The 22,077-nt window shown below is 46.5% G+C and overlaps 2 protein-coding genes across 2 annotated transcripts in view; both read left to right on the top strand.

Annotated features, from left to right (window-relative positions):
* Window positions 1–13,859, top strand: part of LOC138353316 (small ribosomal subunit protein bS6-like) — a 40,623-nt gene extending 26,764 nt beyond the window's left edge. Inside the window, exons 2-3 of the mRNA XM_069306191.1 lie at window positions 6,419–7,079; window positions 13,851–13,859. Coding sequence (XP_069162292.1) covers window positions 6,419–7,079; window positions 13,851–13,859 — 670 coding nt within the window. The remainder of the gene's footprint in view (window positions 1–6,418; window positions 7,080–13,850) is intronic.
* Window positions 13,860–16,714: 2,855 nt separating this feature from the next.
* Window positions 16,715–17,836, top strand: LOC123744978 (involucrin-like). The gene has a single exon (XM_045725203.2). The coding sequence runs from the start codon at window positions 16,715–16,717 to the stop codon at window positions 17,834–17,836; it is 1,122 nt and encodes a 373-aa protein (XP_045581159.2).
* Window positions 17,837–22,077: the final 4,241 nt, after the last annotated feature.

Below are 22,077 nucleotides of genomic sequence, written 5' to 3'. Positions count from 1 at the left end.
CTGCTGGAAGTGGTGCTGCTGGAGGTGGTGGTGCTGGAGGTGGTGGTGCTGGAGGTGGTGCGGCTGGAGGTGGTGCTGCTGGAGGTGGTGCTGCTGGAGGTGGTGGTGCTGGAGGTGGTGCTGCTGGAGGTGGTGCTGCTGGAGGTGGTGCTGCTGGAGGTGGTGCTGCTGGAGGTGGTGCTACTGGAGGTGGTGCTGGAGGTGGTGCTGCTGGAGGTGGTGCTGCTGGAGGTGGTGCTGCTGGAGGTGGTGCTGCTGGAGGTGGTGGTTATGTTGGAAGTGCAGTATTTTGAGCAGTTAGCTAACATCCGACTGGATTTTAATCGAAATCTTTTGGTCAAGTTTCCTGACACCTAATGTATCTGTTCACCCAGTATAAAATTGGTATTCATAACACTTCTGTGTTTTACATCCTGATTAAGACTAGTAGTAAGGGAGAGTATACCTTCACTGACTGTCTCTCCCTGACGACGGGAAAGCTTTTAAACAATAATCAAGTTGTTAGAGATTTCTTCTAATCATTTCGCCTTGGTATTTGTAATTGTAATTCCAATTATAATTCAGTAATTCTTAATTGATAATTTGAGAATTTTCCAGCCGAGATCTTTGTCCTCCTCGCCTACCCTCCCCCCCCCCCTCGGGTCTTGAAGCTCTACTACCCACTCTTCATATTTGGGTTCTGACTTTTGTCTTCAAGAAACTCTCAAGTTAATTTTTCTAATGGAATGGTAAATTGATCTTTGTTTGCTTGGACTTCCCTCTCATGGTGTTGTTAACGAACACCTCACCCGCACGCGCACGCACGCACACACACACACACACACACACACACACACACACACACACACACGCGCACGCACACACACACACACACACACACACACACACACACACACACACACACACACACACACACACATACACACACACACACACACACACTCACACACACACGTATGAGCTACGAGGAGAGACTACGGGAATTAAACCTCACTTCTTTCGAAGACAGAAGAGTTAGGAGGGACATGATCACCACATCCAAGATTCTCAAGGGAATCGACAGGGTTGATAAAGACAGGCTATTTAACACAAAGGGCACACGCACTAGGGGACACAGGTGGAAACTGAGTGCCCAAATGAGCCACAGAGATATTAGAAAGAACTTTTTTTAGTGTTAGAGTGGTTGAAAAATGGAATGCATTAGGAAGTGATGTGGTGGAGGCTGACTCCATACACAGCTTCAAGTGTAGGTATGATAGAGCCCAATAGGCTCAGGAACCTGTACACCTGTTGATTGACGGTTGAGAGGCGGGACCAAAGAGCCAGACCTCAACCCTCATCCCCGACCGTCCAAGTGGTTGGGCACTATTCCTTCCTGCCGTCCCATCCCAAATCCTTATCCTGACCCCATCCAAGTGCTATATTCGTAATAGCTTGGCGCTTTCCCCCTGATAGCTCCCTTCACCCTCGTACCCAGGCAACTGTCATGGTAGCAGAGACGAACTTAAAAATATCGAGTTAAAACCTAAATTAGAGAAATGTTTTAGGCTCGATGGAAGGAAAGATCAAAGCGATTACTCTAAGCACGTCATCGAAACTTAATTACAAGAAATTTTATTGCGAACGAGCGGATTAATTTCCAGTATTTACCAGGTTTTTTTCAGAAGGGGACATATTCGACCTTTTTATTTAATTAATCGCCTTTGTTCTCAGGTTTAATTACAACTTTTTACTTATTTTTTTTTTGCTTTTTCTGCTTTCTTTGATCTTGGAAGCATCGATGTCTTTAAATCATTTCCTGGTAAAATAAAGAAAAATATGTTTAATATTACAGAGATTTTTAATTTTATAAATGATTTTCTGATAATTATAAAAGGCGTAGTGGACGCCTGAGGTACACATGCACATACATACGATTGCACACGTGAGTATGTGTGTGTGTGTGTGTGTGTGTGTGTGTGTGTGTGTGTGTGTGTGTATTTACTATTTGTATTTATTATTTGTGCCTTGCAGAATCGAGCTATTAGCCTTGGACTACGCCTTTGCAATCAATTTATTTTCCTCTTTTATGGCTATTATATATTTCTTCTAACACACGCACAAACATCCCCAGGAAGCAGCCCGTAACAGCTGTCTAACTCCCAGGTACCTATTTACTGCTAGAGGAACAGGTGCACCAGGGTGAAAGAAACCGCCCATTTGTTTTTGCCTCCGCCGGGAATCGAACCCGGGCCCATAGGACTACGACCCCCTAGTGCTGTCCACTCAGCCGCGAGGGCCCGTTGAGTGTGTGTGAACGTGTTTGTGCTAAATGCCTGTGTGTGTGTGTGTGTGTGTGTGTGTGTGTGTGCTTGTCGAGTGTGTACTCACCTAGTTGTGCTTGGTGGGGTTGAGCTCTGTCTCTTTGGTCCCGCCTCTCAACTGAGGCGGGATTTTATATATATATATATATATATATATATATATATATATATATATATATATATATATATATATATATATATATATATATATATATATATAATGGCGCCCTGAGACCGACGAGAGAGGACGTGTTTGTCTCCTCACCAGACTATCTCCTGTGGGTTGTTGCCCCGCTGTTAGACAAATAACAGCTAATTAAGGTACTTTCCAAATCATATCGAACCCAATTAAACACAGCATAATTTGGTTGAATGGAAGGGTGGCCAATTTGTAATTATAACACATACACATGTATGTGTTATTCCGGAAAATGCTGTTCAGTCAGAATGTTACCTACAGTTGAAAATGTTTGTATTTTATAACAGTTGCTGATACTCTGGCTCTTTTCGTCCCCAGCGGCTCTCACATAGCGGCAGATAGCTTTGTTTACCTGCGGATCAATATAAATAATGGCCACTTTCCTCCAAAATATCAGATGTTTGGCCTTCAGTATTTTTGGCGGGAAATAGCTGACATTGGCACTGCTGCCACTGTCAACATAAGCCATAATATCTATAGAACTGGACCCCGCGGCCACTGTTTACCGCGCCAGCACTGAAGCCTCTCTGGCACACTCTGGAACTTCACCGTCTGCGCCTGTAATTGTGCCGTGGACTTCTAGCGGTGGACTAAAGTCCCACTGTAGATCTTAGTCTTAACACACTACCTACAGCCTCATTATCCAAGTTTTGAGTCTCGCTATGGCCGCCTTATGTGTCATTGTAGCTGATGGGATTCTCGTTATGGCTGCTTGGAGTCTCACTACAGCCGCCTGTTGTCTAATTGTAGATGACTGTAGTGTAACCACATCCTGAAGCATGACCACGTGACCATGAAGGGCTTCACCATGACAGATATCACAACGCTTATCAACCAGACGAGAAACGTTGTATTTTCCATCACTGGAAAGACGATTTAAGATAATATATCCCGCGTAAACGGCCCAATCACAAGGATCTGTTTGTGGGGCCAAAATAATGTTATTTTGTGTCGCTCCCTTCACCTTATACAAATAGGGACGATAAGGATACAATAGCAGACCATCGGCGAGCGGCCCCAAAAGAGCGAATCAGAATGAGTGTTTCATTCCAGAAAAGCGTAAGGCGCCCAGGGGTACTCTGGGGCACTCTGGGGAAGCGACCGAGGAGAAATATATCGCATTATCTTTGGTAAATCTGTGTCGTTGTCTGTGGCACTAGCAGGTGTAGTTTTCCTTGGACAGCAAAATTGCTCACATCCAAATGTTATGCTTATTTTTGGAGGAAAAATAATATATATAATTAGATCTGCTGGCTAAAAGACTCTCTCTCTCTATATATATATATATCCATATATATATATATATATATATATATATATATATATATATATATATATATATATATGAATGAAAACTCACACCCCAGAAGTGACTCGAACCCATACTCCCAGAAGCAACGCAACTGGTAACTACAGGGCGCCTTAATCCGCTTGACCATCACGGCCGTCAAAAGGAAGTGATAGCCGAGGCTATTTGAGCCACTTCCCCGACGGCAACTCGGATGGTAATCTTGGGCATAGCATTTCACCAAATCACCTCATTCTTTGGGGCACACGTGAGGAACACAAATTTGTGAATTTTTGTGTTCCTCACGTGTGCCCCAAAGAATGAGGTGATTTGGTGAAATGCTATGCCCAAGATTACCATCCGAATTGCCGTCGGGGAAGTGGCTCAAATAGCCTCGGCTATCACTTCCTTTTGACGGCCGTGATGGTCAAGCGGATTAAGGCGCCCTGTAGTTACCAGTTGCGTTGCTTCTGGGAGTATGGGTTCGAGTCACTTCTGGGGTGTGAGTTTTCATTCGCATATAGTCCTGGGGACCATTCAGGCTTGTTCGCATATATATATATATATATATATATATATATATATATATATATATATATATATATATATATTTGGGGCCATTTTGGGTACCCAAGGCATTATATTAGGTTTCCTACTTATTTATTATTTTTTTATTCGATCATTTATTTCGCTATTATTGTGTTAATTATCGCGAGTTGCTGTTGCCCTTCGCCAAGTGGCAAAGAGGCAGAGGGGGAAAGATGTGGGAGGGGGGAGGTCTTTAAAGGAAAGGTGAGAGGGGGGATTGGCACTATGTGGGCGGCTTAGAATTGCCAGGTACTGGACGGAAAGGAACGGGAGGGATAAGTGTTAGTGGAAAATGTATGTAGGGGAAGAACGAAGTGGAGGGAGTCAGGTACTGGACGGATGGGTACTTGATTAGAACGTTATTGAAAGGGCTAGCACATCCCAAAGTCACAGAGAAGTGCTGGTGGTTAGATACTGAAGGAGAAATACTGGCTAATAATGAAGGGTGTTAGGATGAGCTAGTGGAAAGGGACAGAATATAAATTAAAGTGAGAATGGATGAATCTAAAGTTGCAGCGTAGACGGGGGAGGAGGCGGCGATGTTTGCTGGAAAGACTAGCACCGATTTCCTTAACTGTCTGAAAGTTGTGACAGTGACTGGTAACCGTGATGATGTTTGACAACAGTCACGCAACAGTCTTATGCAACCACTAATTGCATGCATCAGCTATAAAAGAAAACAATAAATTAAACCAAGATATGTCTGACACCTCTCCCTCCCACCTCTCTGTTGACTCCCAACAACCTCAAGTTATTTAAAGAAACAAATTCAACGTTATAAAAAAATTAAGTTCGAGGAGGACGAGTTAAAATATACAGAATAAAAGTATAAATGGAGTTGGCACAACTCGCCATCAAGAGTGAAGCGGAGGGCAAAACTCAGAATTTTATTTATATAAAAATAATTTCCCACACATCCCGAAGCCAGGACTGACGTCATGCTGACGTCATGGACATGTAACATTGTCAGAAGAGGACGGTTTGTAAATTGAATTCTATGAGAGCAACTTTATTCTTCCCTAATCTGCGCATATATATATATATATATATATATATATATATATATATATATATATATATATATATATATATATATATATATATATATATATATATATAATGTCGTACCTAGTAGCCAGAACGCACTTCTCAGCCTACAATGCAAGGCCCGATTTGCCTAATAAGCCAAGTTTTCATGAATTAATTGTTTTTCGACTACCTAACCTACCTAACCTAAACTAACCTAACTTTTTCGGCTACCTAACCTAACCTAACCTAACCTATAAAGATAGGTTAGGTTAGGTTAGGTAGGGTTGGTTAGTTTCGGTCTTATATCTACGTTAATTTTAACTCCAATAAAAAAAAATTGACCTCATACATAATGAAATGGGTAGCTTTATCATTTGATAAGAAAAAAAATTTAGAAAATAAAATAATTCATGAAAACTTGGCTTATTAGGCAAATCGAGCCTTGCATAGTAGGCTGAGACATGCGTTCTGGCTACTAGGTACGACATATATATATATATATATATATATATATATATATATATATATATATATATATATATATATATATATATATATATATATATATATATATATTATGATTTATCAGTTATTCGCTGTGCAAGTTGTAATAATTATCCGATTCCGTCGTCCTATTCTTTTCTTTTAATGGATTAATGCTTTCTATTTTCTTCTCTTCCGGGAAACCGTTATCATTTATCATGTCCTAATTACAGTATCGGGGAAAAGTATTTCATCCTTAATGTTTAGTGGAAAGAGAGAGAGAGAGAGAGAGAGAGAGAGAGAGAGAGAGAGAGAGAGAGAGAGAGACAGACAGACAGACAGAGTGAGAGGGAGAGAGAGGGGGGATGAGTAAACAGGGATACCAAACAGAGAGTGATTGTGCTCATGTCTGTATTGAGAGTGACAATGGTTGGTACCTGAGGCTTAATTACTTCTCTCTTGTACACCTGTTGCTAATAATGGAGCTCCTTTGACAAGGCTCGACCACACAACAACAAGGAAATGAAGGGGAGGGAAGCAAGTGGGAGAGGTGAAGCAAGGGGGAGAGGTGAAGCAAGTGGGAGAGGTGAAGCAAGGGGGAGAGGTGAAGCAAGGGGGAGAGGTGAAGCAAGTGGGAGAGGTGAAGCAAGTGGGAGAGGTGAAGCAAGTGGGAGAGGTGAAGCAAGGGGGAGAGGTGAAGCAAGTGGGAGAGGTGAAGCAAGGGGGTGAGGTGAAGCAAGGGGGAGAGGTGAAGGAAGTGGGAGAGGTGAAGCAAGGGGGAGAGGTGAAGCAAGTGGGAGAGGTGAAGCAAGGGGGAGAGGTGAAGCAAGTGGGAGAGGTGAAGCAAGGGGGAGAGGTGAAGCGAGTGGGAGAGGTGAAGCAAGTGGGAGAGGTGAAGCAAGGGGGAGAGGTGAAGCAAGTGGGAGAGGTGAAGCAAGGGCGAGAGGTGAAGCAAGTGGGAGAGGTGAAGCAAGGGCGAGAGGTGAAGCGAGTGGGAGAGGTGAAGCAAGTGGGAGAGGTGAAGCAAGGGGGAGAGGTGAAGCAAGGGGGAGAGGTGAAGCAAGTGGGAGAGGTGAAGCAAGGGGGAGAGGTGAAGCGAGTGGGAGAGGTGAAGCAAGTGGGAGAGGTGAAGCAAGGGGGAGAGGTGAAGCGAGTGGGAGAGGTGAAGCAAGTGGGAGAGGTGAAGCAAGTGGGTTAGGTGAAGCAAGTGGGTTAGGTGAAGCAAGGGGGAGAGGTGAAGCAAGTGGGAGAGGTGAAGCAAGGGCGAGAGGTGAAGCAAGTGGGAGAGGTGAAGCAAGGGCGAGAGGTGAAGCAAGTGGGAGAGGTGAAGCAAGTGGGTTAGGTGAAGCAAGTGGGAGAGGTGAAGCAAGTGGGAGAGGTGAAGCAAGTGGGAGAGGTGAAGCAAGTGGGAGAGGTGAAGCAAGTGGGAGAGGGGAAGCAAGTGAGATAGGTGAAGCAAGTGGGAGAGGTGAAGCAAGTGGGAGAGGTGAAGCAAGTGGGAGAGGTGAAGCAAGTGGGAGAGGGGAAGCAAGTGAGATAGGTGAAGCAAGTGGGAGAGGTGAAGCAAGTGGGAGAGGTGAAGCAAGGGGGAGGGGGAGAGGTGAAGCAAGTGGGAGAGGTGAAGAAAATAGAATGATGAAGCAAGTAATAGCAGCAGTAATAATAATAATAATAGGTCTAGCAGCAGTAGAATTAATAATAGTTCAGGCACCTGGATGGTGTTCCAGCAGGCACCTGGATGGTGTTCTAGCAGGCACCTTAATGGTGTTCCAGCAGACACCTGGATGGTGTTCTAGCAGGCACCTTAATGGTGTTCCAGCAGGCACCTGGATGGTGTTACAGCAGGCACCTGGATGGTGTTCCAGCAGGCACCTGGATGGTGTTCCAGCAGGCACCTGGAGGGTGTTCTAGCAGGCACCTGGATGGTGTTCCAGCAGGCACCTGGAGGGTGTTCTAGCAGGCACCTGGATGGTGTTACAGCAGGCACCTGGATGGTGTTCCAGCAGGCACCTGGATGGTGTTCCAGCAGGCACCTGGACGATGTTCCAGCAGGCACCTGGATGGTGTTACTGCAGGCACCTGGATGGTGTTCCAGCAGGGACCTGGATGGTGTTACTGCAGGCACCTGGATGGTGTTCCAGCAGGCACCTGGATGGTGTTCCAGCAGGCACCTGGATGGTGTTCCAGCAGGCACTTGGATGGTGTTCCAGCAGGCACCTGGATGGTGTTACAGCAGGCACCTGGATGGTGTTCCAGCAGGCACCTGGATGGTGTTCTAGCAGGCATCTTAATGGTGTTCCAGCAGGCACCTGGATGGTGTTACTGCAGGCACCTGGATGGTGTTCCAGCAGGCACCTGGATGGTGTTCCAGCAGGCACCTGGATGATGTTCCAGCAGGCACCTGGATGGTGTTCCAGCAGGCACCTGGATGGTGTTCCAGCAGGCACCTGGATGGTGTTCCAGCAGGCACCTGGATGGTGTTCCAGCAGACACCTGGATAGTGTTCCAGCAGGCACCTGGAAGGTGTTCCAGCAGGCACCTGGATAGTGTTCCAGCAGACACCTGGATGGTGTTCCAGCAGGCACCTGGATGGTGTTCCAGCAGGCACCTGGAGGGTGTTCTAGCAGGCACCTGGATGGTGTTCCAGCAGGCACCTGGAGGGTGTTCTAGCAGGCACCTGGATGGTGTTACAGCAGGCACCTGGATGGTGTTCCAGCAGGCACCTGGATGGTGTTCCAGCAGGCACCTGGATGGTGTTACTGCAGGCACCTGGATGGTGTTACTGCAGGCACCTGGATGGTGTTCCAGCAGGCACCTGGATGGTGTTACTGCAGGCACCTGGATGGTGTTACTGCAGGCACCTGGATGGTGTTCCAGCAGGCACCTGGATGGTGTTACTGCAGGCACCTGGATGGTGTTACTAACAAAAGAACAAAACTGTGGGTTACATATGGTTATCACATGAAGAACAAACATTGTTAAAGTTTACCAAGTACTGCAGTACCTGAAAATAGTAGTAGTGGGGGCAGTAGCTGTAGTACTAAATGGACCCTGTAGTGTAACTACACAAGAACACCGAGCGGATATTCCTGTAAGTACATAAACATCTTAGCTTGAGGTTATCTTGAGATGATTTCGGGGCTTTAGTGTCCCCGCGGCCCGGTCCTAGACCAGGCCTCCACCCCCAGGAAGCAGCCCGTGACAGCTGACTTAACTCCCAGGTACCTATTTACTGCTAGGTAACAGGGGCATTCAGGGTGAAAGAAACTTTGCCCATTTGTTTCTGCCTCGTGCGGGAATCGAACCCGCGCCACAGAATTACGAGTCCTGCGCGCTATCCACCAGGCTACGAGGCCCCTTCGTAATAACATAGTCATAAAAACAAGATTAATTATGATAATCTGCAATCCGGCCTCTTTTTATTACTCTTCTTTGTATCCTGAAACAATGAAAACTGGGAAATAATTTTCCGGGTAAAAAATATGACAAGATTTTTGTCACACGTTAGCACTGTACTGTACTCACCCAGTTGTTCTTACCTACCTGTGCTCTTATTGGGGAATAAAACCTTAGCTACAGTACTTTGGTCCCGCCTCTCAACACTCAGTCTCCTCAGTGTGCATCCGGAGTTAGGTTTGCTGTTATGTCCACTCTCAGGTCCTTTTCTCTATTTGTTACAAGGAGGTCGTTCTCTTTCATTATATACTGTCCTTTTAGCTTCCTGACTCCTGTTCCCATTACCATCACTTTACACATGCAGGTGTTGAACTCTGTGGCACTTTCTCGGACCATCTCTGCAACTTGTTTAAGGCGTCCTGGAGAGTTTTACAATTCTCTTCTGTCATAACTGTTCTTATCGGACAGTGTTCGCAAACATTGACGTATAAGAGTTAACTTCTGTAGATACAGGAGTTTGCATACAAGAAATAGTATGGGTCCCAGCACAGATCCTTGAGGTACTCCACTTGGTACCCTATGCCTTTCCGACTAGTCTACCTCACTGTTACTCTCTGACTCCTGTCTGCTAGTAATTATTTACGCATATTAGTACTTTTCCGCTTTCTCCTGCCTGCCTCTCAAGTTTGTGTAGTAATCTCTCGTCAGGTACTGTAAGAAAAGGCTCTGTCCTGTCTTATTTTTGTTACTTTATCTTCCACAGAACATCTGACACTCACTCAGCACTATCTTTGCCACACCCTCACCATCATATTTGCCACACCCTACACTGCCATACCCTCCTAACCACCCCTGTTAAGCCCCACTACCTCCTATGCACACCCTCAATTTCTCTTGTGCCTAATCATTCCTCCTATGCCACATCCTCCCTACCAATGCAACACCCTATTTATACCACATTTGAATGTTTAGGTATAGGTATATACCTATCTATATAACACCCTCACCACACCCTCCCACGTCCCCAAACACACCCTGCCACACCCTTCCCCTATCTCTCACACTGAAAAACATCCACTGGTGAGTGGTTTGGTCGTTACCATGACAACCACACCTGTCTCCTCTCTACTCTCGTCCCTCCCCCCCATCCCTTCTCCTTCCCCTTAGTGCCAACCCCTCACATGTCCCCCCTTCCCCTTCTGTCCTCCCACGATGCTCTCTCCTACTTTCCTCGTCCCCAGCCTCCAGGGATGCTTAACCTATGTCACACGTGTGGGTGGCGCATGTTCACACGCATGCGCACACACGGACACACACGCACGCATTCACACATGCACACACATCTGCCTCGCCCCCCAACTCTGCTTCGCCCCCAACTCTGCTCCACCCCCAACACTTCCTACCTCCATCTCTTCCTAAGCAGTCTTAGAGATTCGAGTCTCATTGCTTAGCTTCATTATTTTCAACTCTTTTTTTTTTTTATTTCTGAGCTAATCTTAAACGAATGTGAGGTCCAGTGGTGTATTCATCTAGTTGTGCTTGCTGGGGTAGATCCCTCGCTCTCTCGGGCCGTCTCTCAACTGTCGGTCAATCATTTTTTCCACACACACACACACACACACACACACACACACACACACACACACACACACACACACACACACACACACACACACACACACACACACACACACACACACAGTGTCAGTGTCAGAGTGGTTGACAAATGGAATGCATTAGGAAGCAATGTGGTGGAGGCTGACTCCATACACAGTTTCAAGTGTAGATATGATAAAGCCCAATAGGCTCAGGAACCTGTACACCTGTTGATTGACGGTTGAGAGGCGGGACCAATGAGCCAGAGCTCAACCCCCGCAAGCACAACTAGGTGAGTACACACACATCCACACGGGGACCTGGTTGCCTGGTGGATAGCGCGCAGGACTCGTAATTCTGTGGCGCGGGTTCGATTCCCGCACCAGGGAGAAACAAATGGGCAAAGTTTTTTTCACCCTGAATGCCCCTGTTACCCCTGTGTCATGCCTCATCACCCTGTGTCATGCCTCATCACCCTGTGTCATGCCTCATCACCCTGTGTCATGCCTCATCACCCTGTGTCATGTCTCATCACCCTGTGTCATGTCTCATTACCCTGTGTCATGTCTCATTACCCTGTGTCATGTCTCATTACCCTGTGTCATGCCTCATCACCCCTGTGTCATGCTACATCACCCTGTATCATGTCACATGCATCCTACTCGCCTTTGCTGCACCATATCTCACCCTCACCCCTACCGTCACTCACACCCTCGCCTCTTCCGCCACTGTTCCTCCCAACTCATAACTCACACTAATAACGAGCCTCATGTCTCACTCCCCGCCCCTCATTCCCCTTCACTCATATATCACCTCATATCTCACACGTGGCCCCTACTCATACCTCAACCCTGCTCTCTCTCATATTTATATATTCACTCACATCCCGACTCATGTCACACCCGCCCTCACCTTTCATCCACTTGATAAGTCATCCACCATCACCCGTACCTAACCCCCCTCTCCTCATACGTCACCCGGATCATCCTCAACACCCCACTCACGCCTCACCCAGCCCTCTTATCCTCCTCACTCACGCCTCACCCCGCCTTCTCATCCTCCTGACTCACGCCTCACCCTCCAACAAGGTGGGTGGTGAGGAAGACGCTCGCTAACAGTCACTGGGAAGGCAAGAGCCGCCGGGGCTCGCACCAGAGGACGGGCATATTACTCCTTTATGCCCTCTAATAACCTGTCGACGGTGTGCCAGGCGATCCAGCGCCACCCTTCACCCTATTTTAGACCCCCTTCCCCCTCCTCTTCTCACCCCTTCCCCACATCGTTCCCCCCTTCTCTTCCTTTAGCTCTCCTTCATCATTCCTTCTATAATTTTTCCCTATCATTCTTCATCTATCCATCATTCCTCATCTCTTCACCCCTCCCCCGTTTCTCATTACCTCACCCTACCCCCATCACTCCCCATCCCTTCCCCTTACTTCTCCCTCTCCTGAATGTGATACTTTTTCTATCAGTTTATCTTAAGGATTAATTCCCGAAGGTTGTTAATCCGACTTCATTTTGACTGGTTTTTCAAGAGCAGAAGTGACCATTATGGTAACCTCAGTCGTCCTGCTGGAGTAGGTGGCGCTCGAGTCGTGGCCTTCACGAAGAATTCTCTCTCTCCTTCGGCAGGGAACTCATTTTTGTCCTCCATCTCCCTATGGTTGCATAATTTGTTGTGAGTGATGGTGGTAATATTGTGGTGTTTGGTCAATTATGTCCCTGAGTGATGAGGGCGTCCGGCGGGGCCAGGCAGGTCATGTGTTGTGGGCCCTGGTAATAACTGGCCCTCTCGCCCTCCCTCACACTACCTTATGGCCCTCTTCTCTTTCTTCCTCTCTCTCTCTCTCTCTCTCTCTCTCTCTCTCTCTCTCTCTCTCTCTCTCTCTCTCTCTCTCTCTCTCTCTCTCTCTCTCTCTCTCTCTCTCTCTCTCTCTCTCTCTCTCTCTCTCTCTCTCTCTCATTTATGCGAAACAAAAACCATTATCACAACTGGAACAGTTCCTCTCCACTGGAACATTATCCGTGAAATATAATACATTCCCATCGTCACGCTGAACGGGGGATTAGGTTACTTTAGCAATTTCCTCTCTGCTAAACGAGGAGGCGTTGCCGGTGTCGGGTCTCTTGTGTACACTCCAGGTTACATGGACGTGTGCTCGCCTGTGTTGTATATACAGGTCTGGCCTAGCCTGCTACAGCCCTACCTACCCAACACTGTTGTTCAGTTATACAGGTCTGGCCTAGCCTGCTACAGCCCTACCTACCCAACACTGTTGTTCAGTTATACAGGTCTGGCCTAGCCTGCTACAGCTCTACCTACCCAACACTGTTGTTCAGTTATACAGGTCTGGCCTAGCCTGCTACAGCCCTACCTACCCAACACTGTTGTTCAGTTATACAGGTCTGGCCTAGCCTGCTACAGCCCTACCTACCCAACACTGTTGTTCAGTTATACAGGTCTGGCCTAGCCTGCTACAGCTCTACCTACCCAACACTGTTGTTCAGTTATACAGGTCTGGCCTAGCCTGCTACAGCTCTACCTACCCAACACTGTTGTTCAACTCACTGCAGTGATCAAATTTGGGCATTTAACTAGATTTAATATTTGTTCGTCATTCCACTTGCAACACTCCAGAAGTTCTTCCTGATATCCATGTTGTTCATTTGTATCACTATTTTATATATATTTCCCCTTGATCTGGTATTAATAGCTTCTTTGATTAGTTAGTGGACTAGTTACATGTCGTTATCATGTTCTCCGTTCCCTCGTCTCCTCCAGTGTGGCGGGGCCATGTGACCTCGACCTATCCTCTGAGGTCAGGACTGTCTGCTTATGAACAAGCCTAGTTACATGTAACTTTACCTTTCCAATTCTTATTTTGTGTTTTTCATGATGTTATTCTGCAAAAGTGAGCAGTTAGCATTTGCTTTTTGCTTATATCTTATAGTAAGTTCTCTTTTTCAGATGCTGTAATCTGTCTTCTCTATATTTTATACCGCTGGACGGGTCTCCTGGTTCTATTTTCATTATTTTCTATCTGGCGGGGGGTCTACTTTCTCAGACCATCTGTGGAGTGGGTCAAGGTCTCATTGCTTCTCCTCTCATACGGTTCTTTTCATTAGTTTTGAATCATCGGAACACATTGACATGGAAGTGACAATTTCCACTGCCAGGTTGTTGACATATACTGGAAACAGGATTAGTCGTAGTATAAAATCTTGTGGTACTCCACTTTTCCTTCTTTCTCCTCTCCGATATCTCACTGGAATTCTGTGGATCATTCCTTAGTGTTTTTTTCCGCATCCATTCTCTCTATGATTGCATAATTTGTTGTGAGGGTTAGGTTAGGTTAGGTTAGGTTAGGTTAGGTTAGGTTAGGTTAGGTTAGGTTAGGTTAGGTGGTAATATTGTGGTGTTTAGTCAATTATGTCCCTGAGATGCACTCCTTCAGATACACCATACTGCTAATCAAGCATAAGTTGGAATTTCTCTGTAACATGCTTTTCTCTCCAAGAATTATTTAACCATCGGATATTCCCCTTTAAGGCACGCAAACTTTCATCTCTATCAATTCCTTCGTCTATCTGTAGCCGCCATATTCTAAAACTGAAACCTATTGACTTTTTTAGCGAATGCTTTACGATGTAGTCTCGCTGGTCGATCTCTTCCTTGCCTGCTGGTGTTCTTCCCAGCAGGTTCTTCTCTAACACTTCCACAAGCATTGTTCTCAATTTCTCTTCTCCCTTTTTCAGACCAATTATTTCACAGCCCTTTTAACCGAGATTGAAGTCTTCTATTACTAGCAGCTTTGCTCACAATCTGTGGGATTTTCCTGCCAGTCATTGGAGGAAATTTATGAATGCTCTGCTCATAATATAATATTCTTGTTTCGGCCATTGATTTTCTGGTGCTTGTAAATCACAGCCTCAACCACTTTTATTCCATTCATGGAAATATTTAACACAGTGAAATCCTTAACGTTTCTTGCTTCCACCAAAAGGATGTCGTCACATGTACTCGTCCTCAGTTACGCCTCCCCTTCCACTGTCTTTCTTTTCTCTTTTCATTATCTGGCATTTCCAGGGAAATACCTGATTAGTAATCATTCCTGTTAATTTTGTCTCCAATATTGTTATTACATCATGGTTTATGACATAGTTCTTTTCACAAGTTCATTTGCTTTATATGACAGTCCATCAACATTTGTGTACTAGATTTTCACACTCTTAACTGTTACAATAGACAAGCGATGGTTGGAAAAGCGGGGTCCAAGAGCTGGCAGCTGTCACCTGCCAGCACAAATAAGTGACAACAAGTAGGTGAAAACAGGAGACATTGCCTCATTACCTTTCATCATCACCTAACTCTTCAGAAGCACCGTCTTAAGGAGTGTGCAAGCTCCCCCTTCCCCCTACCTCCAGCAACGTCCCTTCCCCCCACCGCCACCCCCCATTAACCCTCACCCCTCCCACCTGACCCCCACCATTATCCCCCATACCCACCCCTCCCTCCCCCCCTTCTCCCACGTTACCGGCATCATTTGCAACACCTATTTGCATATCCTTTGTGCGCGCTAATTGAACTCATATTGCCATTGTCAAGCACGTTCTCCTACGGTGGGAGAGGGGGAGGTGGAGGTTCATGAGGTGCTCAGTTGTCTTGGTGTTCTTCCTGCTGGCAGCGAGCGTCTTATCGTCTATCTACAGCATTTGCTTGCCTTTATCTGCTGGGTGCAACAAAGGAATGCATTATTGAAAGCTCTGACCAGCAAAATTATATTCACGTCATGATTTGGAGCTTTGGGTTAATCCGTGCAATAATGGAATGAAGATATTGTGGTCTCGTCTGTGTAAAGGTGAAGTGTGAAGAGTGCTTTTGGAAGCAAGGTGGGACTCACTCTCTCTCTCTCTCTCTCTCTCTCTCTCTCTCTCTCTCTCTCTCTCTCTCTCTCTCTCTCTCTCTCTCTCTCTCTCTCTCTCTCTCTCTCTCTCTCTCTCTGTAATATTTTTTTTGTATACACGTGGTGCATCACTGAGTGAGACATTCAATTGTAAAAGTACAGACATGCCACCCTGTCTTACACTGGCACCAATGAGTGCCTTGCAGATCCTGCTTCAGTGGGAACTTCCCTTATATCGAGTTCATTCTTGAAAGTAATGACAATTAACTGACGCCTGAAATTCTTGTGTGTCATGAAGATCATTGACATTGACACATTGGAATAACGAGAATATCAGCTTCCTTTGGTGAGGTCCCACAAGGCAGCATTGGTGTTTACTAGTTGTGTTTTACTAGTTGTGTTTTTTTTGCGGGGGTTGAGCTTTGCACTTTCGGCCCGCCTCTCAACTGTCAATCAACTGTTTACTATTTTTTTTTTCTCCACACCACACACACACACCCCAGGAAGCAGCCCGTGACAGCTGACTAACTCCCAGGTACCTATTTACTGCTAGGTAACAGGGGCACTTAGGGTGAAAGAAACTTTGCCCATTTGTTTCTGCCTCGTGCGGGAATCGAACCCGCGCCACAGAATTACGAGTCCTGCGCGCTATCCACCAGGCTACGAGGCCCCTACGAGGCCCTAGTGGGTGTGGACCCACTAATGCATAAGCTGGAGATACAGGCAGGAATAAAAAGGAAGGTGCTCCAATGGATAAGGGAGTACCTAACCAACGGAAGACAACGAATCCTTGTGAAGGGTGAGGTCTCAGAGTGGCGAGATGCACTAATAGAGTCCCACAGGGTTCAGTCTTTGGTCCTTTCCTGTTCCTGATATATGTCAACGATCTATTGTTTATACCTGATATATTTATGGGACGGGGAAAGGAATGGTGCCCAACCTGTGGTTGGGCACCATTACTACGAACTACTGCATCAACACAGGTCACCTGGTGTATGAACTACAACAGCCAGGTCACCTGGTGTATGAACTACAACAGCCAGGTCACCTGGTGTATGAACTACAACAGCCAGGTCACCTGGTGTATGAACTACAACAGCCAGGTCACCTGGTGTATGAACTACAACAGCCAGGTCACCTGGTGTATGAACTACAACAGCCAGGTCACCTGGTGTATAAACTACAACAGTCAGGTCACCTGGTGCATGAACTACAGCAGCCAGGTCACCTGGTGTATGAACTACAACAGCCAGGTCACCTGGTGTATGAACTACAACAGTCAGGTCACCTGGTGTATGAACTACAACAGCCAGGTCACCTGGTGTATGAACTACAACAGCCAGGTCACCTGGTGTATGAACTACAACAGCCAGGTCACCTGGTGTATGAACTACAACAGCCAGATCACTTGGTGTATGAACTACAACAGTCAGGTCACCTGGTGTATGAACTACAACAGCCAGGTCACCTGGTGTATGAACTACAACAGCCAGGTCACCTGGTGTATGAACTACAACAGCCAGGTCACCTGGTGTATGAACTACAACAGCCAGGTCACCTGGTGTATGAACTACAACAGCCAGGTCACCTGGTGTATGAACTACAACAGCCAGGTCACCTGGTATATGAACTACAACAGCCAGGTCACCTGGTGTATGAACTACAACAGTCAGGTCACCTGGTGCATGAACTACAGCAGCCAGGTCACCTGGTGTATGAACTACAACAGTCAGGTCACCTGGTGTATGAACTACAGCAGCCAGGTCACCTGGTGTATGAACTACAACAGCCAGGTCACCTGGTATATGAACTACAACAGTCAGGTCACCTGGTGTATGGACTACAACAGCCAGGTCACCTGGTGTATGAACTACAGCAGCCAGGTCACCTGGTGCATGAACTACAACAGCCAGGTCACCTGGTGTATGAACTACAACAGTCAGGTCACCTGGTGTATGAACTACAACAGCCAGGTCACCTGGTGTATGAACTACAACAGCCAGGTCACCTGGTGTATGAACTACAACAGCCTTCGTCTACCTCCATGTAACATAATCCAGCAGAACTCCTCTTCATGAATTACCAACTTTTCATTTTAAATTGAAGTGTATTCATTTAATAAGTGTTAAATAGACAACAGTTTATATTAACATTTTTATACTTTTTTATTAGTAATGTTGACGTTGGTAACGCTTCAGTGAATAACAAATATTATTATATTTTATATTCCTTATGACCCATCAGCAGGTTGTCTGCTGCTTATCACTTGTTGCGCTTCTGCTTCCTTTCCTTCCTTCACCCGTTGTTCTCCTCCCCTTCATTATCTACTACTTTTATCCCCCATCCTTCCATCAACAGTTGCTCTTCACCTCTTCCATCTGTCACCTGTTTCTTAACCCTTATTTCCCACCCCATTAACCCCCTACCCTATTCTTCCCTATTGACGAACAACACACAGCTTCCCTCTCCCTGCACCTGTGTTACCTTTGTATCAAGATGGTCGAAACCCCGCTGGGGAGCCACGGTGACAACGTCCATAGTTGTGGAATGAATAAGCCGTCGATAATGTCCTTGTTGTCCTTGCGTTGACGGCGCTTAATGCAGCGGTCAAGGAGCGCTCCGGCGCGGCCAGTATGTGTCAAGGAGCGCCCCGGCGTGGCCAGTATATGTCAAGGAGCTCCCTGGCGTGGCCATTATGTGTCAAGGAGCGCCCCAGCGAGGCCAGTATGTGTCAAGGAGCGGTCAGAGGTAGCTTACCTGTAGCTGGAAGTGGTAAGCACCCGCGGTCCCACACACACACACACAAGGAGGAGAGGCAGATGCTCAGAAGACGACATAAACACACACACGCACACAACAGCCATAACACAAGCAACAAACTGACAGACACAGACAGACTGACATAAACAGCATTACAAGGCTGTCCAATAACGAAAGATTCCGACCCAAACTTGCAGCATAAATACCAGACAAAACTGGCGAGGAAGTTAACTATTTTCCTCCCGAGTTCTCCTGAACAATGAAAGATGTAGAGTCGTAAATGTTGGTTGTAAAGTTTGTGCTGAACTTAATAAGTGAACAACGCAACTTTAAATTACTTATTTTAAGTGCAACTCATTGATCCCGGCCAACGAAAGTTTAAACATTGACCTTTCGTGTGATGGACAGTTAGGCGTATGCTCAGACTGTATAACATTGTATGAGTGTATTGTATGATGTGAGGGTGTAGTGTATGTTGGGAGTGTGTAGTGTATGTTGGGAGGGCGTAGTGTATGTTGGGAGTGTGTAGTGTATGTTGGAAGGGCGTAGTGTATGTTGGGAGTGTGTAGTGTATGTTGGGAGGACGTAGTGTATGTTGGGAGGGCGTAGTGTGTGTTGGGAGGGCGTAGTGTATGTTGGGAGGGCGTAGTGTATGTTGGGAGGGCGTGGTGTATGTTGGGAGGGCGTAGTGTATGTTGGGAGGGCGTAGTGTATGTTGGGAGGGCGTAGTGTATGTTGGGAGGGCGTGGTGTATGTTGGGAGGGCGTGGTGTATGTTGGGAGGACGTAGTGTGTGTTGGGAGTGTGTAGTGTATGTTGGGAGGGCGTAGTGTATGTTGGAAGGACGTAGTGTATGTTGGGAGGGCGTAGTGTGTGTTGGGAGGGCGTAGTGTATGTTGGGAGTGTGTAGTGTATGTTGGGAGTGTGTAGTGTATGTTGGGAGGGCGTAGTGTATGTTGGGAGTGTGTAGTGTATGTTGGGAGTGTGTAGTATATGTTGGAAGGGCGTAGTGTATGTTGGAAGGGCGTAGTGTATGTTGGGAGGGCGTAGTGTATGTTGGGAGTGTGTAGTGTATGTTGGGAGTGTGTAGTGTATGTTGGGAGTGTGTAGTGTATGTTGGAAGGGCGTAGTGTATGTTGGGAGGGCGTAGTGTATGTTGGGAGGACGTAGTGTATGTTGGGAGTGTGTAGTGTATGTTGGGAGTGTGTAGTGTATGTTGGGAGGGCGTAGTGTATGTTAGGAGGGCGTAGTGTATGTTAGGAGGGCGTAGTGAATGTTGGGAGTGTGTAGTGTGTGTTGGGAGGGCGTAGTGTGTGTTGGGAGGGCGTAGTGTATGTTGGGAGGGCGTAGTGTATGTTGGGAGGGTGTAGTGTATGTTGGGAGGGCGTAGTGTATGTTGGGAGGGCGTAGTGTATGTTGGGAGGGCGTAGTGTATGTTGGGAGGGCGTAGTGTATGTTGGGAGGGCGTAGTGTATGTTGGGAGGGCGTAGTGTATGTTAGGAGGGCGTAGTGTATGTTGGGAGGGCGTAGTGTATGTTGGGAGGGCGTAGTGTATGGTGGGAGGGCGTAGTGTATGTTGGGAGGGTGTAGTGTATGTTGGGAGGGCGTAGTGTATGTTGGGAGGGCGTAGTGTGTGTAATATATTCTCAAATTTTCTAAACTTTGTAACAAACGTGACCTAACATGAGCCTACCCTTCCTTACCCATCCCAAATCATTATCCTGACTTCCTTCCCAGTGCTATATAGTCATAATAGCTTGGCACTTTCCCATGACAGTTCCATTCCCTTCGACCACAAGCTTCCTGTGCCAGACAAGAACCCTGAAACAACATGCAAGTGAGCTCGCAAATACGCAGCAAATCACTCTTCAGCACAATCTACATAGTGCGTATTTACGCAGCCTCCATGCAATATATATCGCTTTCCAATATTTATTTTCCCCACTAGTCATCCTTCAGCACTTAACACCCGTGAATGCCATTCTGCTGAACGTAAATGTAAAGATGTATAATTCTTGGTTTTTTCCGATCTAATACACTGGTGCATTCTCGAGTCTCGGGCGTTCACATGCAGGTCACCGCGCGGAAAAGGTAATACGCATTTACATCAATGCGATGCAGTTTCCCGGGAAATTGTGGTACGTTCGCAGGAGTAAATTACACGAATTCCTTTTTTCCTGTGTGTTGATATGGGTCTATTTGAGTCGTCGGGATCTGTTCAGCATTATTTGCCGGCGTACATATATATATATATATATATATATATATATATATATATATATATATATATATATATATATATATATATATATATATATATATATATATATATCATAATATATTTTTATCTTCCCCTCTCTCTCCCTCTCTATTTAACCTAGACTAGGGTTCATTAGGAATGGTATTGATGTTCGTAATTAAACTGCGAGCTAAGAGCTCTTATCCTACATCAGCTCATCGGAAACCTGACCCTGTAATTAGTTTCCATTAGGAATAAACGGTATTTAGTGCGAGTTTACAGTCATGATAGGTACTGGATGAAGCCGCCAGAGTGGAATAACTCTTCTACAGTCGGTTGACATGATTTCCCGCGACTCTGCGTGTTGTGAGAACTTTCAACTGTGAGGTATACAAGGAATCAATGATCACTGATGAAGTAATGATCGCTGCGTCAACCAACGACGTCCTGGTGCCACAAGATACGATCCAAAGTCACTCACTACGACTCAACGACTCATCGTCTCGTCCACCAACTGCGACCCGCAGTCTCCTTACACATACATGACACTGCTAGCTACGACCCGACGCCACCAACTACCTGACGCCACCAACTACCTGACGCCACCAACTACCTGACGCCACCAACTACCTGACGCCACCAACTACCTGACGCCACCAACTACCTGACGCCACTAGTTCCGACCTAACCCAAATGAGAAGCCAAGTCCTGGCTGGCGTCTCACGTGACCCGAGGCTGTTGACATCGCCCGAGGCAGTTAACGCTAATGACGTGATCGCATGGGAGTGTCGGTCCTCCACTCAATTAGTAATCAGCGTTAAGAGCTAATTGTGAAATTAGGGAGGAATGAGCTACCTGGCTGCTCGTGGAGTGGGAGACCTTGGGCAGTTCTGCTTCCCTCGTGACTCTCGGGGGCGGGGTGGGGGGGAGAGAGAGAGAGAGAGAGAGAGAGAGAGAGAGAGAGAGAGAGAGAGAGAGAGAGAGAGAGAGAGAGAGAGAGAAAAAAAAAATTAAATCCATTTGTTCTCCCTTATTACTGTACGGGGGATGTTTACTCCTTGATGTAAGCATTATGTCTTTTAAAATTCCAAGTTTAGGGGTTCTTATCTCTGCGTGTGTGTGTGTGTGTGGTGTGTATGTGTGGTGTGGGTGTGTGTGTGGTGTGGGTGTGTGTGTGGTGTGGGGGTGTGGGGTGTATGTGGTGTGGGGGGGGGTGAGAGGTGTGGAGGTTTGTGTGGTGTGGGGGTGTGAGGTGTAGTGTAGGGAGGGAGGTGTGAAGGGAGAGGGTGTTCT

This window comes from Procambarus clarkii, chromosome 57, assembly GCF_040958095.1.
Source record: "Procambarus clarkii isolate CNS0578487 chromosome 57, FALCON_Pclarkii_2.0, whole genome shotgun sequence".
Classification (NCBI taxonomy): Eukaryota; Metazoa; Arthropoda; class Malacostraca; order Decapoda; family Cambaridae; genus Procambarus; species Procambarus clarkii.
This window is presented reverse-complemented; position numbering and strand designations above follow the sequence as displayed.